Here is a 24,216-nt window from a genome sequence, read left to right as displayed (position 1 = left end):
ATTCTGAAAGTGAGATTACTTCAGATTATAGCTGCTTTCTATGGAATGACAAGGTTGAATGACAAAATGGAATGTCCATAGACTATAATGGGATTACATTTAAAAGTGCTATAGAAACTAAACTATGATACATATCAAATAGATATTTACCAGATATGTTCCCCAGGTACAGTAGCATATTCTGAAAGTGAGATTACTTCAGATTATAGCTGCTTTCTATGGAATGACAAGGCTGAATAACATAAAGGAATGCCCATAGACTATAATGGGATTACATTTAAAAGTGCTATAGAAACTAAACTATGATACATATCAAATAGATATTTACCAGATATGTTCCCCAGGTACAGTAGCATATTCTGAAAGTGAGATTACTTCAGATTATAGCTGCTTTCTATGGAATGACAAGGGTGAATGACAAAATTGAATGCCCATAGACTATAATGGGATTACATTTAAAAGTGCTATAGAAACTAAACTATGATACATATCAAATAGATATTTACCAAATATGTTCCCCAGGTACAGTAGCATATTCTGAAAGTGAGATTACTTCAGATTATAGCTGCTTTCTATGGAATGACAAGGGTGAATGACATAATGGAATGCCCATAGACTATAATGGGATTAAATTTAAAAGTGATATAGAAACTAAACTATGATACATATCAACTAGATATTTGCCAGATATGTTCCCTATGTACAGTAGCATATTCTGAAAGTGAGATTACTTCAGATTATAGCTGCTTTCTATGGAATGACAAGGTTGAATGACAAAATGGAATGCCAATAGACTATAATGGGATTACATTTAAAAGTGCTATAGAAACTAAACTATGATACATATCAAATAGATATTTACCAGATATGTTCCCCAGGTACAGTAGCATATTCTGAAAGTGAGATTACTTCAGATTATAGCTGCTTTCTATGGAATGACAAGGGTGAATGACAAAATGGAATGCCCATAGACTATAATGGGATTACATTTAAAAGTGCTATAGAAACTAAACTATGATACATATCAAATAGATATTTACCAGATATGTTCCCCAGGTACAGTAGCATATTCTGAAAGTGAGATTACTTCAGATTATAGCTGCTTTCTATGGAATGACAAGGCTGAATGACATAAAGGAATGCCCATAGACTATAATGGGATTAAATTTAAAAGTGCTATAGAAACTAAACTATGATACATATCAAATAGATATTTACCAGATATGTTCCCCAGGTACAGTAGCATATTCTGAAAGTGAGATCACTTCAGATTATAGCTGCTTTCTATGGAATGACAAGGGTGAAGGACAAAATGGAATGCCCATAGACTATAATGGGATTACATTTAAAAGTGCTATAGAAACTAAACTATGATACATATCAAATAGATATTTACCAGATATGTTCCCCAGGTACAGTAGCATATTCTGAAAGTGAGATTACTTCAGATTATAGCTGCTTTCTATGGAATGACAAGGGTGAATGATAAAATGGAATGCCCATAGACTATAATGGGATTACATTTAAAAGTGCTATAGAAACTAAACTATGATACATATCAAATAGATATTTACCAAATATGTTCCCCAGGTACAGTAGCATATTCTGAAAGTGAGATTACTTCAGATTATAGCTGCTTTCTATGGAATGACAAGGGTGAATGACATAATGGAATGCCCATAGACTATAATGGGATTAAATTTAAAAGTGATATAGAAACTAAACTATGATACATATCAACTAGATATTTGCCAGATATGTTCCCTATGTACAGTAGCATATTCTGAAAGTGAGATTACTTCAGATTATAGCTGCTTTCTATGGAATGACAAGGTTGAATGACAAAATGGAATGCCCATAGACTATAATGGGATTACATTTAAAAGTGCTATAGAAACTAAACTATGATACATATCAAATAGATATTTACCAGATATGTTCCCCAGGTACAGTAGCATATTCTGAAAGTGAGATTACTTCAGATTATAGCTGCTTTCTATGGAATGACAAGGGTGAATGACAAAATGGAATGCCCATAGACTATAATGGGATTACATTTAAAAGTGCTATAGAAACTAAACTATGATACATATCAAATAGATATTTACCAGATATGTTCCCCAGGTACAGTAGCATATTCTGAAAGTGAGATTACTTCAGATTATAGCTGCTTTCTATGGAATGACAAGGGTGAATGACAAAATGGAATGCCCATAGACTATAATGGGGTTACATTTAAAAGTGCTATAGAAACTAAACTATGATACATATCAAATAGATATTTACCAGATATGTTCCCCAGGTACAGTAGCATATTCTGAAAGTGAGATTACTTCAGATTATAGCTGCTTTCTATGGAATGACAAGGGTGAATGACAAAATGGAATGCCCATAGACTATAATGGGGTTACATTTAAAAGTGCTATAGAAACTAAACTATGATACATATCAAATAGATATTTACCAGATATGTTCCCCATGTACAGTAGCATATTCTGAAAGTGAGATTACTTCAGATTATAGCTGCTTTCTATGGAATGACAAGGGTGAATGACAAAATGGAATGCCCATAGACTATAATGGGATTACATTTAAAAGTGCTATAGAAACTAAACTATGATACATATCAACTAGATATTTACCAGATATGTTCACCAGATACAGTAGCATATTCTGAAAGTGAGATTACTTCAGATTATAGCTGCTTTCTATGGAATGACAAGGGTGAATGACAAAATGGAATGCCCGTAGACTATAATGGGATTACATTTAAAAGTGCTATAGAAACTAAACTATGATACATATCAAATAGATATTTACCAGATATGTTCCCCAGGTACAGTAGCATATTCTGAAAGTGAGATCACTTCAGATTATAGCTGCTTTCTATGGAATGACAAGGGTGAATGACAAAATGGAATGCACATAGACTATAATGGGATTACATTTAAAAGTGCTATGGAAACTAAACTATGATACATATCAACTAGATATTTACCAGATATGTTCCCCATGTACAGTAGCATATTCTGAAAGTGAGATTACTTCAGATTATAGCTGCTTTCTATGGAATGACAAGGGTGAATGACAAAATTGAATGCCCATAGACTATAATGGGATTACATTTAAAAGTGCTATAAAAACTAAACTATGATACATATCAACTAGATATTGACCAGATATGTTCCCCAGGTACAATAGCATATTCTAAAAGTCAGATTACTTCAGATTATAGCTGCTTTCTATGGAATGACAAGAGTGAATTACAAAATGGAATGCCCATAGACTATAATGGGATTACATTTAAATGTGCTATAGAAACTAAATTATGATACATATCAAATAGACATTTACCAGATATGTTCCCCAGGTACAATAGCATATTCTGAAAGTGAGATTACGTCAGATTATAGCTGCTTTCTATGGAATGACAAGGGTGAATGACAAAATGGAATGCCCATAGACTATAATGGGATTACATTTAAAAGTGCAATAGAAACTAAAATATGAGACATATCAAATAGATATTTACCAGATATATTCCCCAGGTAGAGTAACATATTCTGAAAGGGAGATTACTTCAGATTATATCTGTTTTCTATGGAATGACAAGGGTGAATGACAAAATGTAATGCCCATAGACTTTAATAGGATTACATTTAAAAGTGCTATAACATCAAAACTATGAGACATATCAAGTACATATATAAGAGATATGTTCCCCAGGTACAGTAGCATATTCTGAAAGTGAGATTACACAAGGTAATAGCTGCTTTCTATGGAATGACAAGGGTTAATGACAAAATGGAATGCCCATATACTTTAATGGGTTTAAATTTAAAAGTGCTATAGCATAGCAACAAAAGTATGAGACATATCTATAAAATATTTACCAGATATGTTCCCCAGGTACAGTAGCATATTCTGAAAGTGAGAATATGTGAGATTATAGCTGCTTTATATGGAATGACAAGGGTTAATGAGAAAATGGAATGCCTATATACTTTAATGGGATGTAAAGTTCAAAGTGATATAGCAACAAATCTATGAGACATATCAAATAGATATTTACCAGATATGTTCCCCAGATACAGTAGCATATTTTGAAAGTGAGATAACGTGAGATTATTGCGGCTTTCTATGAAATGACAAGTGTGAATGACTACATGGAATGCCCCTAGTCTTTAATAGGATGTAATTTTTCAAATGCTATAGCAGCAAAACTATGACACATATTACACAGATATTATTATTATTTATTATTATTATCAGTTATTTGTAGAGCGCCAACAGATTCCGCAGCGCTATTAACAAAGACGGAGTACAACAAAACAATTATAGGGATCAAATGGGTAGAGGGCCCTGCCAAGAGTTTCACTGTTGTAGTCATCTCTTGAGAAGGTGATCAAAAAACAGCTGGACTCTTATGCTTACATGCTAAGGGAGTTAAGGGAATAGCAATGGAGGAGAGGAACTGGTATAAAGAAAGGTTAGCGTAGGTCGTATGCATCCCTGAACAGTAGAGTCTTTAGGGAGCACTTGAAGCTCTTAAAACTAGAAGAGAGTCTTGTGGAGCAAGGCAGAGAGTTCCACAAGATGGGAGCCAGTCTGGAGAAGTCCTGCAAACGGGAGTGTGATGAGGTGACAATAGAGGAGGAGAGTAGGAGGTTGTGAGCAGATTTAAGGGGATGGACGGAGAGTATTTGGAGACGAGGTCTGAGATATAGGGGGGAGCAGTGCAGTTGATAGCTTTGTATGTCATAGTGAGAATTTTGTGTTTAATCCTGGAGGCAAGAGGAAGTCAGTGATGGGATTGGCAGAGAGGTGAAGTAGATGAAGAGCGATGTGTAAGGAAGATGAGCCTGGCTGAGGCATTCATTATGGATTTCAAAAAGAGTTAGGCGGCAGCTAGGGAGACCAGAGAGGACAGAATTGCAGTAGTCGAGGCGGGAAAGGATGAGAGAGTGGATTAAAATCTTAGTTGTGTCTTGTGTAAGGAAATGTCTAATTTTAGAGACGTTTTTAAGGTTGGGGCGGCAGGATTTAGCCAATGACTGAATGTGAGTAGTGAAAGAAAGATCAGAGTCAAGTGCGACCACAAGACAGCAGGCATGCAGGGTAGGTGTCTTATCGTATTGTTTCTCCACTGTACTGTTATCCTTGTACCCATGGGCAGCGCTGCGGAATCTGTCAGCGCTTTATAAATAAAGAATAATAATAATAGGGGTAATGATGGAGCTGTCGACAGTTAGAGAGATTAGGGGTGGAGATTTTGGAAGAAGGGGTGAAAATAAGGACCCCAGTTTTGGAGGGATTTAGTTTGAGGTAGTGAGAGGACTTCGGGTTAGCAAGGAAAGAGATAGGTCTGGTGCAGAGAAGTAGATTTGGGTGTCGTCGGCATACAAATGATATTGGAACCCGTGGGACTTAGGGAACCTAATGATGACGTGTAGATTGAGAAGAGAAGGGGACCGAGGATGGAGCCTTGCAGTACACCAACAGAAAGTGGTAATGGGGCAGAGGAAGCCCCAGAGAAGGCGGCAATAAAGTTACGGTTAGACAGGTAGGAAGAGAACTACGAGAGGGCTGAAGGATTGGAGGGTTTGGAGCAAAAGAGGGTGGACAAAAGCTACGGACAGATCAAGGAGGATAAGCAAAGAGAAGTGGCCTTTTGATTTTGCAGTAAATAGGTCGATGGTAACCTTAACGATTGCTGTAACAATTGTTTGATTGCTCTGTGGAGTGATGGGGACGAAATCCAGATTGCAGTGGGTCAAGGAGGGAGTTTAATGTAAAGAAATGGGATAGGTGTGCATATACTAGCTTTTCGAGAAGCTTTGAGACAAGATGGAGTAGGGAAATAGGGCATTAGTTGGATGGGGAGGTTGGATCGAGAGAAGGTTTTCTGAGGAGAGGTGTGACCAGTGCATATTTCAGAGATGAGGTAAATATACCGAGTGAGAGGTTGAAAATGTGTGTTAGTATAGGGGTAAGGGTAGAAGAGAGGGAGCGGAGTAGCTGTGAGGGGATAGGGTCAAGGGGACAGGTAGTGAGGTGAGAGCACAGTTTAAAGGGACACTAAACGTTTGAAAACACTTATCTTAATTCGATATATACATCTATGATATCCATATTTGTAATAGGCTTTGCGTGTCAGATTACTACTGTTCAATGAATATTCAATGTCAAAAATTAATTGCTTTCCAAACCCACCGTTATAACATGTAGTTTGAATAACGAATCGTACACGATAACCTGAGTTATTAATATGGCCGATTTGCCCCGTACTGCGCATGCGCGAGAAATCCAATATGTCACCATATACGTCTGTGTATTCAAAGCGGCAATCTGCGCATGCGCAAAATGCGGGATTCAATTGCGCATGCACCGGGTGACACAATGATGCCTTAATGATATGCACGAACAGGCTTTGTGATTGGAGTCAAGAATTTGCATTGCAGGCACCGTTAAAGTGGGTTTGGCTTCTATGACGTTTATTCCAGAATATGATATATGTTATAATTACGATAATAACGCTCGTTTTCAAATAAATGTGGGTAAGTTATGATTGTTAATTTATGTAGATTGGATTTATATAATTTTATTACATGAAAAAATAAAAAGTTTTGGAATCCTTTAAGTGCAGAGACTTCTTCCTCAGTTACAGGGGAGAAAGAGCTACATTTATGGCTATGTAGGTTGTGGTTGATTGCAAGCATTTGAGGAGGTGAGAGAATGGAAGTATGTTGAGAGCTGATTTAGTTTCTAATGGAGTTGATTTGCTATTGAAGTAGCTGGTAAATTCTTGAGCTGACAGAGAAGTTGTATTAGGAGGTGGGGGTGGGCGGAGAAGAGTATTGAATGTGGAGAACAGACATTTTGGGTTTGAAGAAAGTAAAGATAAGAGTAGAGAAGTAATGTTGCTTATAGTTATTAATGGCAGAATAGTAGGAGTTCAAGATGAACTTGTAGTGAGCTGAACTCTGAGATTTTCTCCAGTGCCACTTAGCAGTATGGGAACATCTGCATAGGTACCGTGTCAAAGGAGTATGTCAGGGCTGAGGATGAGTGTGTGATTTCCAGCTATGGTAAGAGAGATTGTCAAGGACCAATGTAAGGGTAGAATTATAGTGGCATATAGATTGATCAGGGCAGGAAAAGGAGGAGATGGATGAGAGGAGAGGTTTGAGGGAATTAACAGGCTGTTGCTGATCTAAAACATAATGCTTCTGTGAAGTTTGGTGTGAGGAGTAGACGGAGGGAGAGTTGTAGGGAGGGAGGTGATGTTGCAAGTGAGGAGATGGTGGTCAGTCAAGGGAGTGACCACCTTTATGAGTGGGAGAGTCAGTCCATTGTGACAAAAAAGAATGAGGGCAGGGGTGTCTGAGGAAATAAGGTAACCAGGCAGCCAAGTGATCTAGAAATTGAGTTGAGTAGCCAGAGGGTCAGTATATGACTGCAACACGTATAGAGAGAATAAGCAAATCATGTGGTTTTCGAATGAGGAAAATGTGAGGGAAGAGATTGGTTGAATTTGTTGAAAGGTGCAACTGCAACAAGGGGAAAGTAAAATACCTACACTACCTCCTTGTCTATTACCAGACCTAGGAGTGTGGCTGAAGTGGAGACACCCATGTTACAGAGCAGCAGTGGATGCTGTGTCTAAGGGAGAGAGCCAGGTTTCTGTTAAAGGCAGAAGGTTGAGGGAGCGGGAGATAAAGAGGTCATGGATAGAAGTGAGCTTGTTGCAAACAGAGCAAGAGTTCCAGAGTGCAAAAGTGAAGGGGTTAGTGTCTTTAGATACAAGAAAAATGTGAGTAAGGTTACCAGAGTTTTGTTTTCTGAGTCTATGGAAGGGTACACATGGATGTGCACGGCTAGGAAGTTGCTGGGGACCAGGATTAGGGGAGATGTCACCAGCAGCTAGTATAAGATAGTATAAGTTATAATAGTGAGGTTATTTTGTATAATTTCTTAGTGAGGTAGATTGCATGATGTAGATGTAGGCGTTCTGTGGGAGTTAACTGGGTATTCCAGTTGAGTTTAGGGAAGACATGCAGTAGGTGTAGGCGGTCTGCGGGAGTTAGCCGGGCAATCCAGGGGAGTATAGCGAAGTCATGCCGTAGGTGTAGACGGTATTAGGGAGTTAGCTGGGCATTCAAGAGGAGTATAGTGAAGACATGATGTATCTATAGGCCTTCTGTGGCAGTTAGCAAAGCGTTCAAGGGGATTAATCTGCACTTTGATTGGGATACATCCCCAGCAGTGAACATATTCCAATCTCTGAAATCATGAAGGTTTATTTTGGATTTGACTGTCTCTTTAAACAACTTTCCAATTCACTTTTATCAAATTTGTTTGTTCTCTTGTTATTCTTTGTTCAAAGCTAAAAGTAGGTAGGCACATATGCTAATTTCTAAATCCTTGAAGGGCCCTCTTATTTTAGTGCATATTGACAATTTTTTCATAGTTACATACTGCTAGTTCATGTGTGCCAAATAGTTAACTCCCGTGGAGTTATTTATGAGTCAGCACTGATTAGCTAAAATTCAAGTCTGTCAAAATAATTTAAATAAGGGGGAAGCCTGCAGAAGCTTAGATACAAGGTAATCAAAGAGATAAGATGTTTAATAATATAAACGTGTCGGTTATGCAAAACTGGGGAATGTGTAATAAATGGAGTACTGTATCGATCTTTTTAAACAATACAAATTCAGGAGTAGACTGTCCCTTTAAGCCCTTAATGACAGCAAAAATACCTAATTTAGAAGCATATGTCTCTCATTTCAGCGGGAACACAATGCAATTTCTGCGTGCCTCAGGCAATGACAGCCACCATCAGTCACTTATGTTGGGCATCCTATTTTGTCATTCACTCTTATAAATCCATACAAAACAGCAACAATACCACATAATCTTACTTTTAGATTATTCTACTTTACCTGGTAAAGATATTTGGTAAAAGTCTACTTGATGTGTTTCATAGTTTTGTTGCTATAACACTTTTAAATTTAAAACCCTTTAAAGTCTATGGGCATTCCATTTTCTCTTTCACCCTTGTCATTCCATAAAAAGCAGCTATAATCTCATGTAATATCACTTTCAGAATATGCTACTGTACCTGTGGAACATAACTGGTAAATATCTAGTTGATATGTATCATAGTTTAGTTTCTATAGCACTTTTAAATGTAATCCCATTATAGTCTATGGGCATTCCATTTTGTCATTGCATAGAAAGCAGCTATAATCTGAAGTAATCTCACTTTCAGAATATGCTACTGTACCTGGGGAACATAATTGGTAAATATCTAGTTGATATGTCTCATAGTTTTGTTGCTTCAACACTTTTAAATATACATCTCATTAAAGTCTATCGGCATTCCATTTTGTCATTCACCCTTGTCATTCCATAGAAAGCAGTTACTGTACCTGGGGAACATATCTGGTAAATATCTATTTGATATGTATCATAGTTTAGTTTCTATAGCACTTTTAAATGTAATCCCATTATAGTCTATGGGCATTCCATTTTGTCATTCACCCTTGTCATTCCATAGAAAGCAGCTATAATCTGAAGTAATCTCACTTTCAGAATATGCTACTGTACCCGGGGAACATATCTGGTAAATATCTAGTTGATATGTATCATAGTTTAGTTTCTATAGCACTTTTAAATTTAATCCCATTATAGTCTATGGGCATTCCATTATGTCATTCACCCTTGTTATTCCATATAAAGCAGCTATAATCTGAAGTAATCTTACTTTCAGAATATGCTACTGTACATGGGGAACATATCTGGTAAATATCTAGTTGATATGTATCATAGTTTAGTTACTATAGCACATTTAAATGTAATCCCATTATAGTCTATGGGCATTCCATTTTGTCATTCACTCTTGTCATTCCATAGAAAGCAGCTATAATCGGAATTAATCTCACTTTCAGAATATGCTACTGTATTTGGGGAACATATCTGATAAATATCTATTTGATATGTATCATAGTTTAGTTTCTATAGCACTTTTAAATGTAATCCCATTATAGTCTATGGGCATTCCATTTTGTCATTCCATAGAAAGCAGCTATAATCTGAAGTAATCTCACTTTCAGGATATGCTACTGTACCTGGGGAACATATCTGGTAAATATCTAGTTGATATGTATCATAGTTTAGTTTCTATAGCACTTTTAAATTTAATCCCATTATAGTCTATGGGCATTCCATTATGTCAATCACCCTTGTCATTCCATAGAAAGCAGCTATAATCTGAAGTAATCTCACTTTCAGAATATGCTACTGTACATGGGGAACATACCTGGTAAATATCTAGTTGATATGTATAATAGTTTTGTTGCTTCAACACTTTTAATTTTACATCCCATGAAAGTCTATGGGCATTCCATTTTGTCATTCACCCTTGTCATTCCATAGAAAGCAGCTATAATCTGAAGTAATCTGACTTTCAGAATATGCTACTGTACCTGGGGAACATATCTGGTAAATATCTAGTTGATATGTATCATAGTTTTGTTGCTTCAACACTTTTAATTTTACATCCCATTAAAGTCTATGGGCATTCCATTTTGTCATTCACCCTTGTCATTCCATAGAAAGCAGTTACTGTACCTGGGGAACATATCTGGTAAATATCTAGTTGATATGTATCATATTGTTGTTGCTATAGCACTTTTAAATGTATTCCCATTATAGTCTATGGTCATTCTATCTTGTCATTCACCCTTGTCATTCCATATAATCTGAAGTAATCTCACTTTCAGAATATGCTACTGTACCCGGGGAACATATCTGGTAAATATCTAGTTGATATGTATCATAGTTTAGTTTCTATAGCACTTTTAAATTTAATCCATTATAGTCTATGGGCATTCCATTATGTCATTCACCCTTGTCATTCCATAGAAAGCAGCTATAATCTGAAGTAATCTCACTTTCAGAATATGCTACTGTACCTGGGGAACATATCTGGTAAATATCTAGTTGCTATGTATCATAGTTTAGTTTCTATAGCACTTTTAAATGTAATCCCATTATAGTCTATGGGCATTCCATTTTGTCATTCACCCTTGTCATTCCATAGAAAGCAGCTATAATCTGAAGTAATCTCACTTTCAGAATATGCTACTGTACCTGAGAAACACATCTGGTAAATATCTATTTGATATGTATCATAGTTTAGATTCTATAGCACATTTAAATGTAATCCCATTATAGTCTATGGGCATTCCATTTTGTCATTCACTCTTGTCATTCCATAGAAAGCAACTATAATCTGAAGTAATCTCACTTTCAGAATATGCTACTGTACATGGGGAACATATCTGGTAAATATCTAGTTGATTTGTATCATAGTTTAATTTCTATAGTACTTTTAAATTTAATCCCATTATAGTCTATGGGCATTCCATTTTGTCATTCACCCTTGTCATTCCATAGAAAGCAACTATAATCTGAAGTAATCTCACTTTCAGAGTATGTTACTGTACCTGGGGAACATATCTGGTAAATATCTATTTGATATGTATCATAGTTTAGTTTCTATAGCACTTTTAAATGTAATACCATTATAGTCTATGGGCATTCCATTATGTCATTCACCCTTGTAATTCCATAGAAAGCAGCTATAATCTGAAGTAATCTCACTTTCAGAATATGCTACTGTACATGGGGAACATATCTGGTAAATATCTAGTTGATATGTATCATAGTTTAGTTTCTATAGCACTTTTAAATGTAATCCCATTATAGACTATGGGCATTCCATTTTGTCATTCACCCTTGTCATTCCATAGAAAGCAACTATAATCTGATGTAATCTCACTTTCAGAATATGCTACTGTACATGGGGAACATATCTGGTAAATATCTAGTTGATATGTATCATAGTTTAGTTTCTATAGCACTTTTAAATGTAATCCCATTATAGTCTATGGGCATTCCATTTTGTCATTCACCCTTGTCATTCCATAGAAAGCAGCTATAATCTGAAGTAATCTCACTTTCAGAATATGCTACTGTACCTGGGGAACATATCTGCTAAATTTCTATTTGATATGTATCATAGTTTAGCTTCTATAGCACTTTTAAATGTAACCCCATTATAGTCTATTGGCATTCCATTATGTCATTCACCCTTGTCATTCCATAGAAAGCAGCTATAATCTGAAGTAATCTCACTTTCAGAATATGCTACTGTACATGGGAAACATATCTGGTAAATATCTAGTTGATATGTATCATAGTTTTGTTGCTTCAACACTTTTAATTTTACATCCCATTAAAGTCAATGGGCATTCCATTTTGTCATTCACGCTTGTCATTCCATAGAAAACAGCTATAATCTGATGTAATCTCACATTCAGAATATGCTACTGTACCTGGGGAACATATCTGGTAAATATCTATTTGATATGTATCATAGTTTAGTTTCAATAGCACTTTTAAATGTAATCCCATTATAGTCTATAGGCATTCCATTTTGTCATTCACCCTTGTCATTCCATAGAAAGCAGCTATAATCTGAAGTAATCTCACTTTCAGAATATGCTACTGTACCTGGGGAACATATCTGGTAAATATCTATTTGATATGTATCATAGTTTAGTTTCTATAGCACTTTTATATGTAATACCATTATAGTCTATGGGCATTCCATTATGTCATTCACCCTTGTCATTCCATAGAAAGCAGCTATAATCTGAAGTAATCTCACTTTCAGAATATGCTACTGTACATGGGGAACATATCTGGTAAATATCTATTTGATATGTATCATAGTTTAGTTTCTATAGCACTTTTAAATGTAATCCCATTATAGTCTATGGGCATTCCATTTTGTCATTCACCCTTGTCATTCCATAGAAAGCAACTATAATCTGACGTAATCTCACTTTCAGAATATGCTACTGTACATGGGGAACATATCTGGTAAATATCTAGTTGATATGTATCATAGTTTAGTTTCTATAGCACTTTTAAATGTAATCCCATTATAGTCTATGGGCATTCCATTTTGTCATTCACCCTTGTCATTCCATAGAAAGCAGCTATAATCTGAAGTAATCTCACTTTCAGAATATGCTACTGTACCTGGGGAACATATCTGGTAAATTTCTATTTGATATGTATCATAGTTTAGCTTCTATAGCACTTTTAAATGTAATCCCATTATAGTCTATGGGCATTCCATTATGTCATTCACCCTTGTCATTCCATAGAAAGCAACTATAATCTGAAGTAACCTCACTTTCAGAGTATGTTACTGTACCTGGGGAACATATCTGGTAAATATCTATTTGATATGTATCATAGTTTTGTTGCTTCAACACTTTTAATTTTACATCCCATTAAAGTCTATGGGCATTCCATTTTGTCATTCACGCTTGTCATTCCATAGAAAACAGCTATAATCTGAAGTAATCTCACTTTCAGAATATGCTACTGTACCTGGGGAACATATCTGGTAAATATCTATTTGATATGTATCATAGTTTAGTTTCTATAGCACTTTTAAATGTAATCCCATTATAGTCTATGGGCATTCCATTTTGTCATTCACCCTTGTCATTCCATAGAAAGCAGCTATAATCTGAAGTAATCTCACTTTCAGAATATGCTACTGTACCTGGGGAACATATCTGGTAAATATCTATTTGATATGTATCATAGTTTAGTTTCTATAGCACTTTTATATGTAATACCATTATAGTCTATGGGCATTCCATTATGTCATTCACCCTTGTCATTCCATAGAAAGCAGCTATAATCTGAAGTAATCTCACTTTCAGAATATGCTACTGTACATGGGGAACATATCTGGTAAATATCTAGTTGATATGTATCATAGTTTAGTTTCTATAGCACTTTTAAATGTAATCCCATTATAGTCTATGGGCATTCCATTTTGTCATTCACCCTTGTCATTCCATAGAAAGCAACTATAATCTGACATAATCTCACTTTCAGAATATGCTACTGTACATGGGGAACATATCTGGTAAATATCTAGTTGATATGTATCATAGTTTAGTTTCTATAGCACTTTTAAATGTAATCCCATTATAGTCTATGGGCATTCCATTTTGTCATTCACCCTTGTCATTCCATAGAAAGTAGCTATAATCTGAAGTAATCTCACTTTCAGAGTATGCTACTGTACCTGGGGAACATATCTGGTAAATATCTATTTGATATGTATCATAGTTTAGTTTCTATAGCACTTTTATATGTAATACCATTATAGTCTATGGGCATTCCATTATGTCATTCACCCTTGTCATTCCATAGAAAGCAGCTATAATCTGAAGTAATCTCACTTTCAGAATATGCTACTGCACATGGGGAACATATCTGGTAAATATCTAGTTGATATGTATCATAGTTTAGTTTCTATAGCACTTTTAAATGTAATCCCATTATAGTCTATGGGCATTCCATTTTGTCATTCACCCTTGTCATTCCATAGAAAGCAACTATAATCTGACGTAATCTCACTTTCAGAATATGCTACTGTACATGGGGAACATATCTGGTAAATATCTAGTTGATATGTATCATAGTTTAGTTTCTATAGCACTTTTAAATGTAATCCCATTATAGTCTATGGGCATTCCATTTTGTCATTCACCCTTGTCATTCCATAGAAAGCAGCTATAATCTGAAGTAATCTCACTTTCAGAATATGCTACTGTACCTGGGGAACATATCTGGTAAATTTCTATTTGATATGTATCATAGTTTAGCTTCTATAGCACTTTTAAATGTAATCCCATTATAGTCTATGGGCATTCCATTATGTCATTCCATAGAAAGCAACTATAATCTGAAGTAACCTCACTTTCAGAATATGCTACTGTACCTGGGGAACATATCTGGTAAATATCTATTTGATATGTATCATAGTTTAGCTTCTATAGCACTTTTAAATGTAATCCCATTATAGTCTATGGGCATTCCATTATGTCATTCCATAGAAAGCAGCTATAATCTGAAGTAATCTCACTTTCAGAATATGCTACTGTACCTGGGGAACATATCTGGTAAATATCTATTTGATATGTATCATAGTTTTGTTGCTTCAACACTTTTAATTTTACATCCCATTAAAGTCTATGGGCATTCCATTTTGTCATTCACGCTTGTCATTCCATAGAAAACAGCTATAATCTGAAGTAATCTCACTTTCAGAATATGCTACTGTACCTGGGGAACATATCTGGTAAATATCTAGTTGATATGTATCATAGTTTAGTTTCTATAGCACTTTTAAATGTAATCCCATTATAGTCTATGGGCATTCCATTTTGTCATTCACCCTTGTCATTCCATAGAAAGCAACTATAATCTGACGTAATCTCACTTTCAGAATATGCTACTGTACATGGGGAACATATCTGGTAAATATCTAGTTGATATGTATCATAGTTTAGTTTCTATAGCACTTTTAAATGTAATCCCATTATAGTCTATGGGCATTCCATTTTGTCATTCACCCTTGTCATTCCATAGAAAGCAGCTATAATCTGAAGTAATCTCACTTTCAGAATATGCTACTGTACCTGGGGAACATATCTGGTAAATTTCTATTTGATATGTATCATAGTTTAGCTTCTATAGCACTTTTAAATGTAATCCCATTATAGTCTATGGGCATTCCATTATGTCATTCACCCTTGTCATTCCATAGAAAGCAACTATAATCTGAAGTAACCTCACTTTCAGAATATGTTACTGTACCTGGGGAACATATCTGGTAAATATCTATTTGATATGTATCATAGTTTTGTTGCTTCAACACTTTTAATTTTACATCCCATTAAAGTCTATGGGCATTCCATTTTGTCATTCACGCTTGTCATTCCATAGAAAACAGCTATAATCTGAAGTAATCTCACTTTCAGAATATGCTACTGTACCTGGGGAACATATCTGGTAAATATCTATTTGATATGTATCATAGTTTAGTTTCTATAGCACTTTTAAATGTAATCCCATTATAGTCTATGGGCATTCCATTTTGTCATTCACCCTTGTCATTCCATAGAAAGCAGCTATAATCTGAAGTAATCTCACTTTCAGAATATGCTACTGTACATTGGGGAACATATCTGGTAAATATCTAGTTGATATGTATCATAGTTTAGTTTCTATAGCACTTTTAAATGTAATCCCATTATAGTCTATGGGCATTCCATTTTGTCATTCACCCTTGTCATTCCATAGAAAGCAACTATAATCTGACATAATCTCACTTTCAGAATCTGCTACTGTACATGGGGAACATATCTGGTAAATATCTAGTTGATATGTATCATAGTTTAGTTTCTATAGCACTTTTAAATGTAATCCCATTATAGTCTATGGGCATTCCATTTTGTCATTCACCCTTGTCATTCCATAGAAAGCAGCTATAATCTGAAGTAATCTCACTTTCAGAATATGCTACTGTACCCGGGGAACATATCTGCTAAATTTCTATTTGATATGTATCATAGTTTAGCTTCTATAGCACTTTTAAATTTAATCCCATTATAGTCTATGGGCATTCCATTATGTCATTCACCCTTGTCATTCCATAGAAAGCAGCTATAATCTGATGTAATCTCACTTTCAGAATATGCTACTGTACATGGGGAACATTTCTGGTAAATATCTATTTGATATGTATCATAGTTTAGTTTCTATAGCACTTTTAAATGTAATCCCATTATAGTCTATGGGCATTCCATTTTGTCATTCACCCTTGTCATTCCATAGAAAGCAGCTATAATCTGAAGTAATCTCACTTTCAGAATATGCTACTGTACCTGGGGAACATATCTGGTAAATATCTATTTGATATGTATCATAGTTTAGTTTCTATAGCACTTTTAAATGTAACCCCATTATAGTCTATGGGCATTCCATTTTGTCATTCACCCTTGTCATTCCATAGAAAGCAGCTATAATCTGAAGTAATCTCACTTTCAGAATATGGTACTGTACCTGGGGAACATATCTGGTAAATATCTATTTGATATGTATCATAGTTTAGTTTCTATAGCACTTTTAAATGTAATCCCATTATAGTCTATGGGCATTCCATTTTGTCATTCCATAGAAAGCAGCTATAATCTGATGTAATCTCACTTTCAGAATATGCTACTGTACATGGGGAACATATCTGGTAAATATCTAGTTGATATGTATCATAGTTTTGTTGCTTCAACACTTTTAATTTCACATCCCATTAAAGTCTATGGGCATTCCATTTTGTCATTCACCCTTGTCATTCCTTTTAGTACATCCCTCTGTGTTGTCTGTATACCTCTCTGCTTTATGCGTCTGCAGTAGATAATATCATATGTGGATGCTGAAAAACAGCATGCCAGCTGATTCTCCTATAGTCCTAACAGGAATACATGTGGTTTACGTAAGTGCTGTGTGCTAGTACGGTGAAGCCTGCTTTATATAAACGGGTGCTCAAAACTCCATACACTGTTCCAACAAAGAGCGATTTTGAAGAAAGGTGCAATAAAACAAAACGGTAACAATCGCCTCAGTCAGTGTAACATCCTTTTTAAAATAGTCTTGGGGGCTTCTACAGTAGAGGGTGTAAGAGTGCCGCCCCCAAAATCTGCTGCCCTAGGCACGGCCTTGTTGTCCATGACTGTCCGCCCCTGACTGTCCCTAATTGGCCATAGCAGTGAAAGTAGCTTAAGTTACAACATGGCAGTTCCCATTGTTTTATAGACATTAACACTTATTTTGTCAATATTTAAACAGCTAATTAAGCATTAAAAATACACCTACATGTTATTCTCAGACTAATCTTTTCTTTAAATGAATTATTGTATCTAGCATTTATTTAGTGTTTAATGTCCCTTTAATGTATTTCTAATTACTTTATTAAATCAGCTGCAGAGTATACAGTGTATAAGAAATTGCATTTTAGGTTTATTTGTGTGTATTAAATTGCTGGTTTAGTGTTTTTGAAACCACAGCCTATTGAAATGTGTTGAGCTTGCAGGTAAAATGAGATCTCATTATGTTATCACTTTGTGTACACACACTTGTTTCCATATCTTATATCTGTTTGTAAACCAATACTTAAGCCCTGGCGTCATTACTTTATATGGGCCAGAAATTAAAACATTCTATAGTTTGGAAAGAGAATATAGTGCTGACTACCAAGGGGCAGAACTCACTGTATTTTCTAAGAAAGGGGGAGGAACCTCTGGGGCTGATATAAAGGCTCCGTTTGCCTCAATTCCAAATTAAACTGAAATGTTTTCACTACAATTTAACTTGCTTTTGTCTATATTTTAGTATATATTACTTTTCTGTTAGTTAAAATAAAATATTGTGAATTTTGAGCAAACATCACCTGCATACAGCTGGTGAGACAAATCGGTGAGACCAGCTTGTTTAAAATTAGAAATTTTTTAGTTGTAAGAGAGCTTCAGACAGACCCTGATAACTCCCCTGTTAATCCCAGGGAACTGCGTGACCCTCCCACTTTCTGAAACTGTTGTTTGCAACGGAGAAAATACAAAGTGCAATGTAATTTTATACAAAGTATGATCCTAAGTTAATAAAGTAACACAGAAACTTTCAAAGCATAATCAGAATGTGCAATATCACTGCTAGTTCAAAATTTAAATGTATTAAATTGCAAATAAGAAATTGCAAAGATTAAATGAGATAATACTCGAAGGACCCAATCTGAAATGTATAGTAATATAAAATACAATACACAAAGTTTTAGTGTAATACAAATCTCATATAATTCAGTGCTTTATTGCACTGGACTTGTCTCTGCTTCACATACATAAATGATAGAGATCTCGCTGTGCTGAAGAGTTCCGTCCTTTTTCTTTTGAAAATTCATTGGGTTCAGCCTTTGTGAAGTCTGAACTATAATTTCTCTCTAAAATGGATAATCTTTGAATATCAGGGCCACGGAGAGAACAATGTAAAATTAGCATTGTATTACGTATCTCTTCTACACCCCACCGGTAGTGTAATTTCTTCTGCTGGCTGTGTTTACATTTCCTGTCAATAGCCTGGACCTAGGTCCAGAAACTTTCAATGTAGGTTGGGATACCACAGTCTAAATCAGCTATTTCAAATGCTGAAATAAGAGTAAATGAGTTACTTGTAAACCATTGAATACACTCCAGCAGGAAAAAAGGATCATTGGGAACAAACTAAAGGAGATATTTTTGGGGAGTAAACGGTCCCTTTAAAGAATAGTCTGGAAAATCAGTTTTTTTTTCCACATTGAACTATATCTTTTAGTGAACAACAGGTTTTACTTGTTCCATAGTAATCTTCCCAACCCTAACAGATGCAATTTCAATTACAATTGTTATGATAATTCACATAGTTGTTTTAGTATGCAAAACCATTTACAATTGTTTTGTGGTTAATTTCCAACACAAAATAATGATAAATGTCTGTAGCAAGTGTTTGTCTGCAGGGCTTTCTCTTGTGATCCTCTTTGGTAACTAACATGCTGGCTGGAAAAATGTCAGGGGGGTTCATAGTAAAAGGAGTGAGTTACTATATGTGAAAAGGTACTAGGAACTCAACTATATTAAGGGAATTACTTTATATTACTATATAATGTTAATATTCAAATTGATATCACTCAGCTAATTAAATATGTCTTTCAACATTAAAGGGACTTTAAAGTCAAAACTAAACTTTCATGATTCAGATAGGACATGCAATTTTAAACACCTTTCCAATTTACTTTTATCATCAAATTTGCTTTGTTCCCTTGGTGTTTTTTTTGAAAAGCTAAACCTAGATAGGCTCAAACTGATTTCTAAACAATTGAAAACCGCCTCCTAGCTCAGAGCATTTTGAAAGTTTTTCACAGTTAGACTGAGCTAGTTCACATGTGTCATATAGATAACATTGCGCTCACTCCCATGAAGTTATTTAGGAGTCTTCACCGATTGACTACACTGCATGTCTGTCAAAGGCACTTAGATAAGGAGGCTGTCTGCAAAGGCTTAAATACAAGATAATCACAGAGGTAAAAAGTATATTAATATAACTGTGTTGGTTATGCAAAAACGGGGAATGGGTAATTAAAGGGATTATCTATCTTTTTAAATAAGAACATTTTTGGTGTAGACTATCCCTTTAAAGAAATATGAAACCATTTTTCCCCCTTTCATGATGCAGATAGAGAGAGGATGCAGCTTTAAACAACTTTCTAATTGACTTCTATAATCAATTTTTCTTCGTTCTTTTGTTGAAAAGCAGCTACGTATGATTAGGAGCCGGCCCATTTCTGAAGCCCTAGCAGTTTTACAAGAATGTTATCCATGTACAAGAGCACTAGATGGCAGCACTATTTCCTGCCATGCAGTGTTCCAGACACCTACCTAGGTATCTCTTCAACACAGAATATCATGGGGACTAAGCACATTTGATAATAGAAGTAAATTGGAAACTTTTTTTAAAATGGTGTGCTCTGTCTAAATCTCAAAATATGTTTTGGGGTTGTATATCCCTTTTTAAATGCAAGAGGAACATTTAATGTATCTAATTGTGTTAGTGTTGTTTACAAATCCTTCTAAATAGGTTGTCACCTGAATAATAGCCAAAAAGCCAGTCATAGCTTTCATGTTGGTATATATGCATCTGAGGTGGGGGTCTATTATAGCTGCTTTCTGTGAAATGGCAAGGGTGTATGACAAAATGGAATGCCTATAAACATGTCTTTCATGTCAGTATTTATGCCTCTGAGGTGGGGAGATACTTAATGGAATGCCCATAGACTTTAATGGGATGTAAAGTTAAGTGCTATAGAAACAAAACTATGAGATGTATCAAATACTTAATTACCAGATATTTTCATCAAATACAGTAGCATATACTGAAAGTGAGATTATGAGGATTTTTTTTTATATGGAATAACCAGGGTGAATGACAAAATTGAATGCCCATAGACTTTAATGGGGGTGTAAAGTTAAAAGTGCTATAGCGCAAAACTATGAGACATATCAAATAGATATTTACCAGCTATGTTCCCCAAGTACAAATATAAAAGTGATATTGTATTAGTAGCATATACTGTAAGTGAGATTATGTGGGAATATAGCTGCTTTCTGAGGAATGACAAGGGTGAATGGCAAAACGGAATACCCATAGACTTTAATAAGATGTAAAGTTAAAAGTGCTATAGCAACACAACCATGAGACATATCAAATAGATATTTACCAGATATGTTCCCCAAGTATATTAGCATAATATAAAAGTGATATTATGTGGGATTATAGCTGCTTTCTGTGGAATAACAAGGGTGAATGGAAAAATAGAATGTCCATATTCATTAATGGGATGTAAAGTTAAAAGTGTTATAGCAACAAAATTGAGACATATCAAATAGATATTTACCAGATATGTTCCCCAAGTACAGTAGCATAATATAAAAGTGATATTACATGGGATTATATCTGCTTTCTGTGGAATAACAAGGGTGAATGGAAAAATAGAATGTCCATATTCATTAATGGGATGTAAAGTTAATAGTGTTATAGCAACAAAATTGAGACATATCAAATAGATATTTACCAGATATGTTCCCTAAGTACAGTAGCATAATCTTAAACTGAGATAGAGGGATTATAGCTGCTTTCTGTGGAATGACAAAATGGAATGCCCATAGACTTTAATGGGATGTAAAGTTAAGTGCTTTAGTAACCAAACTATGAGACAAATCAAATAAATATGAAGGCCCAAACGATCATCTGGGGTTGCTGACTGTGTTCCTTGTTCAGAGAGAAATTACCTGGTATTTTGGCACTGGACCGACCATAATAGGCGGGATCAGACTGATATACTACAGTAAAGTTCTACTCTGTGAAACACATTACTGGGCTAAAAAGAAGCTTCATCTAGTTGGTAAATCGCCACTGAAAAGATTAACAAGTTATTGAGCTAGTTGGTTGTTCCTGTGAGTGCACTTCTCTCTCTCTGTGCGTGCGTGTGTGTATATGTGTATATGTGTATATGTGTGTATATATATATATATATATCACATTTGTGTTGCTCTAGCACTTAAAGGACCAGTCAACACAGTAGATTTGCATAATCAACAAATGTACGATAACAAGACAATGCAATAGCACTTTGTCTAAACTTCATATGAGTAGTAGATTTTTTTTCTGACAATTTTAAGTTATGTCTATTTCCACTCCCCCTGCACCATGTCATAACCATCAGCCAATCACAAATGCATATACGTTTAATTCTGTGAATTCTTGCACATGCTCAGTAGGAGCTGGTGATTCAAAAAGTTTAAATATAAAAAGACTGTGCAAATTTTGTTAATGGAAGTAAATTGGAAAGTTAAATTGCATGCACTATCTGAATAATGAAAGTTTAATTTTGACTTGAGTGTCCCTTTAACATGAAATCTCATTCAAGTCTATGGGCATTCCATTTTGTCATTCACCCATGTCATTCCTTTTAGTACATTCCAATGAGGTGTCCTATTGGCCCATTTAGAATCTTACTCCTTTTACTACTCTCTATATTTTGCATATTTACTATTTTTGTCCTATATTGATCCATGTGACTGAATGAGAGGAATGTAGTTAAAATGTTTGTAAAAAGGACATAGGCCATTGAGAGAGAAATCAAGCTGATCTTGTGTATGGTAGAATGCTAACCTTAACGCTCTGCGGAAGTCTGTGGTAATTTTTTTTTGTCAACCACGCCTTCTAAAAAATGTTATCATATGGTGCAATCCCCATTAGCAAGATGTATATGTGGTAGCAATTTTAAGTATTCTCCTATACAGAAAGAACCATTTTTTTTTAAACCTTTTATGTAACTTGTGTCAGAAGTTCACGATCTCTCCTAGCTGAAGTAAACACTTTGGGCTCAATTTATCAATCATTTTGGGAATTCTTCTTTCTGTTTTCCTATCAGTTCTCCCCAGATCACCTTTGGAGAGGAGCATCTGTGCGCTCAAATTTGAGCACATCTTTTTCCCCTGCTCCTTTTTATGGTTCTTATTTTTTTTTCCTACCTCATTTTCCTTGGTTATACATTAGACTGAAGTAAATGTAAGGTGGGAGGGATTTTATAGAGCTCTTGTGAATCTTTGCCTCCTCCTAGTGGTAAGGAAGAGTTATTGCAGAGTAATGGATCGTGGACGCTTACCATCATGAAAGAAATTTATCAGGTAAGCATAAATTTGTTTCATGGCTATTGTGTTTTATTATTCTTGTTGTTATTTAAGCTGTTCTAATATTATACATTTTCTACTTTTGTTAGATTTCCATCTTCAACATTTCTTGGGATTGGACAGGTATGGCATGCACACACTTTTTAGTTTTACATTTGTTTTGTGATGTTGGAAATTGGTTGTCTCTCTATCTATCTCTCTATCTATCTCTCTCTATCCTCCATATTACTATATGCCAATGTCCTGAATTTATGTATTTATTTTTATTAGATGGTGATTACTATAATAATATTATTTGTTGGAAAGCTGTACAACATAATCACTTTCCCAGATTTTAACAAACAGATCCCCAAAAAGGTAAGCCACTTTTTTTATTATTATTACAATGCATAATTTTTTTTTTAAACTTTTTTTTTTTTAAACTTTTTTTTTTTAAACAGTTTTCTCTTTAACTTTTTTCTCTGTGATAATTAGAACTCTGGATATATGAAACACATAGATCTTGTAAAGTGCATTCTGTATTTGTCTCAGAAAAGGGATAAGTCCTTTTGCCTCATAATATAAAAGTTAAGTACACTAGGGGCATATTTGGATCTATGGGGGGAAGTAGCCTAATGACTAGTGTCATTAAAAGTAAAATTCAAGTAAAAGTACATACAACTCCCAATGGGATGTGGTGAAGTTATTACTAGAAAAACAGAAAAGCAATCATAATAATTTGTAGTAATATATATGTGTATAAATATTTTACAAAACATCTCTTTACAACAATAAATAGATACAGTGGCCAATTTTAGCAACTATAACGAAAAAAAGGTATTCAAGGTCAACATCAGAATATTATGGAGTACTAAACTAAAAGATTATCTTACTCCACCGACTGGTCCCCAAGTGCATATTATGAGGAAAGCCTTAACCCCTTCACTATTGGGAATTTTAGAGAATAACTTGCTCAAAGTACCTGAGAATATTTAGCATTTTTACTATCACTCGCATTTAA

General features: G+C 35.0%; 1 protein-coding gene across 1 annotated transcript in view; it reads left to right on the top strand.

Moving 5' to 3' along the window:
- LOC128644549 (UDP-N-acetylglucosamine/UDP-glucose/GDP-mannose transporter-like) overlaps nucleotides 1–24,216 on the top strand; it is a 122,769-nt gene that overhangs the window by 7,211 nt on the left and 91,342 nt on the right. Inside the window, exons 2-3 of the mRNA XM_053697125.1 lie at nucleotides 23,306–23,339; nucleotides 23,487–23,573. Coding sequence (XP_053553100.1) covers nucleotides 23,306–23,339; nucleotides 23,487–23,573 — 121 coding nt within the window. The remainder of the gene's footprint in view (nucleotides 1–23,305; nucleotides 23,340–23,486; nucleotides 23,574–24,216) is intronic.

This window comes from Bombina bombina, unplaced genomic scaffold, assembly GCF_027579735.1.
Source record: "Bombina bombina isolate aBomBom1 unplaced genomic scaffold, aBomBom1.pri scaffold_625, whole genome shotgun sequence".
NCBI lineage: Eukaryota > Metazoa > Chordata > Amphibia > Anura > Bombinatoridae > Bombina > Bombina bombina.
The sequence above is the reverse complement of the archived record's forward strand: the minus strand, read 5'-3'. Positions and strand labels throughout refer to the sequence as shown.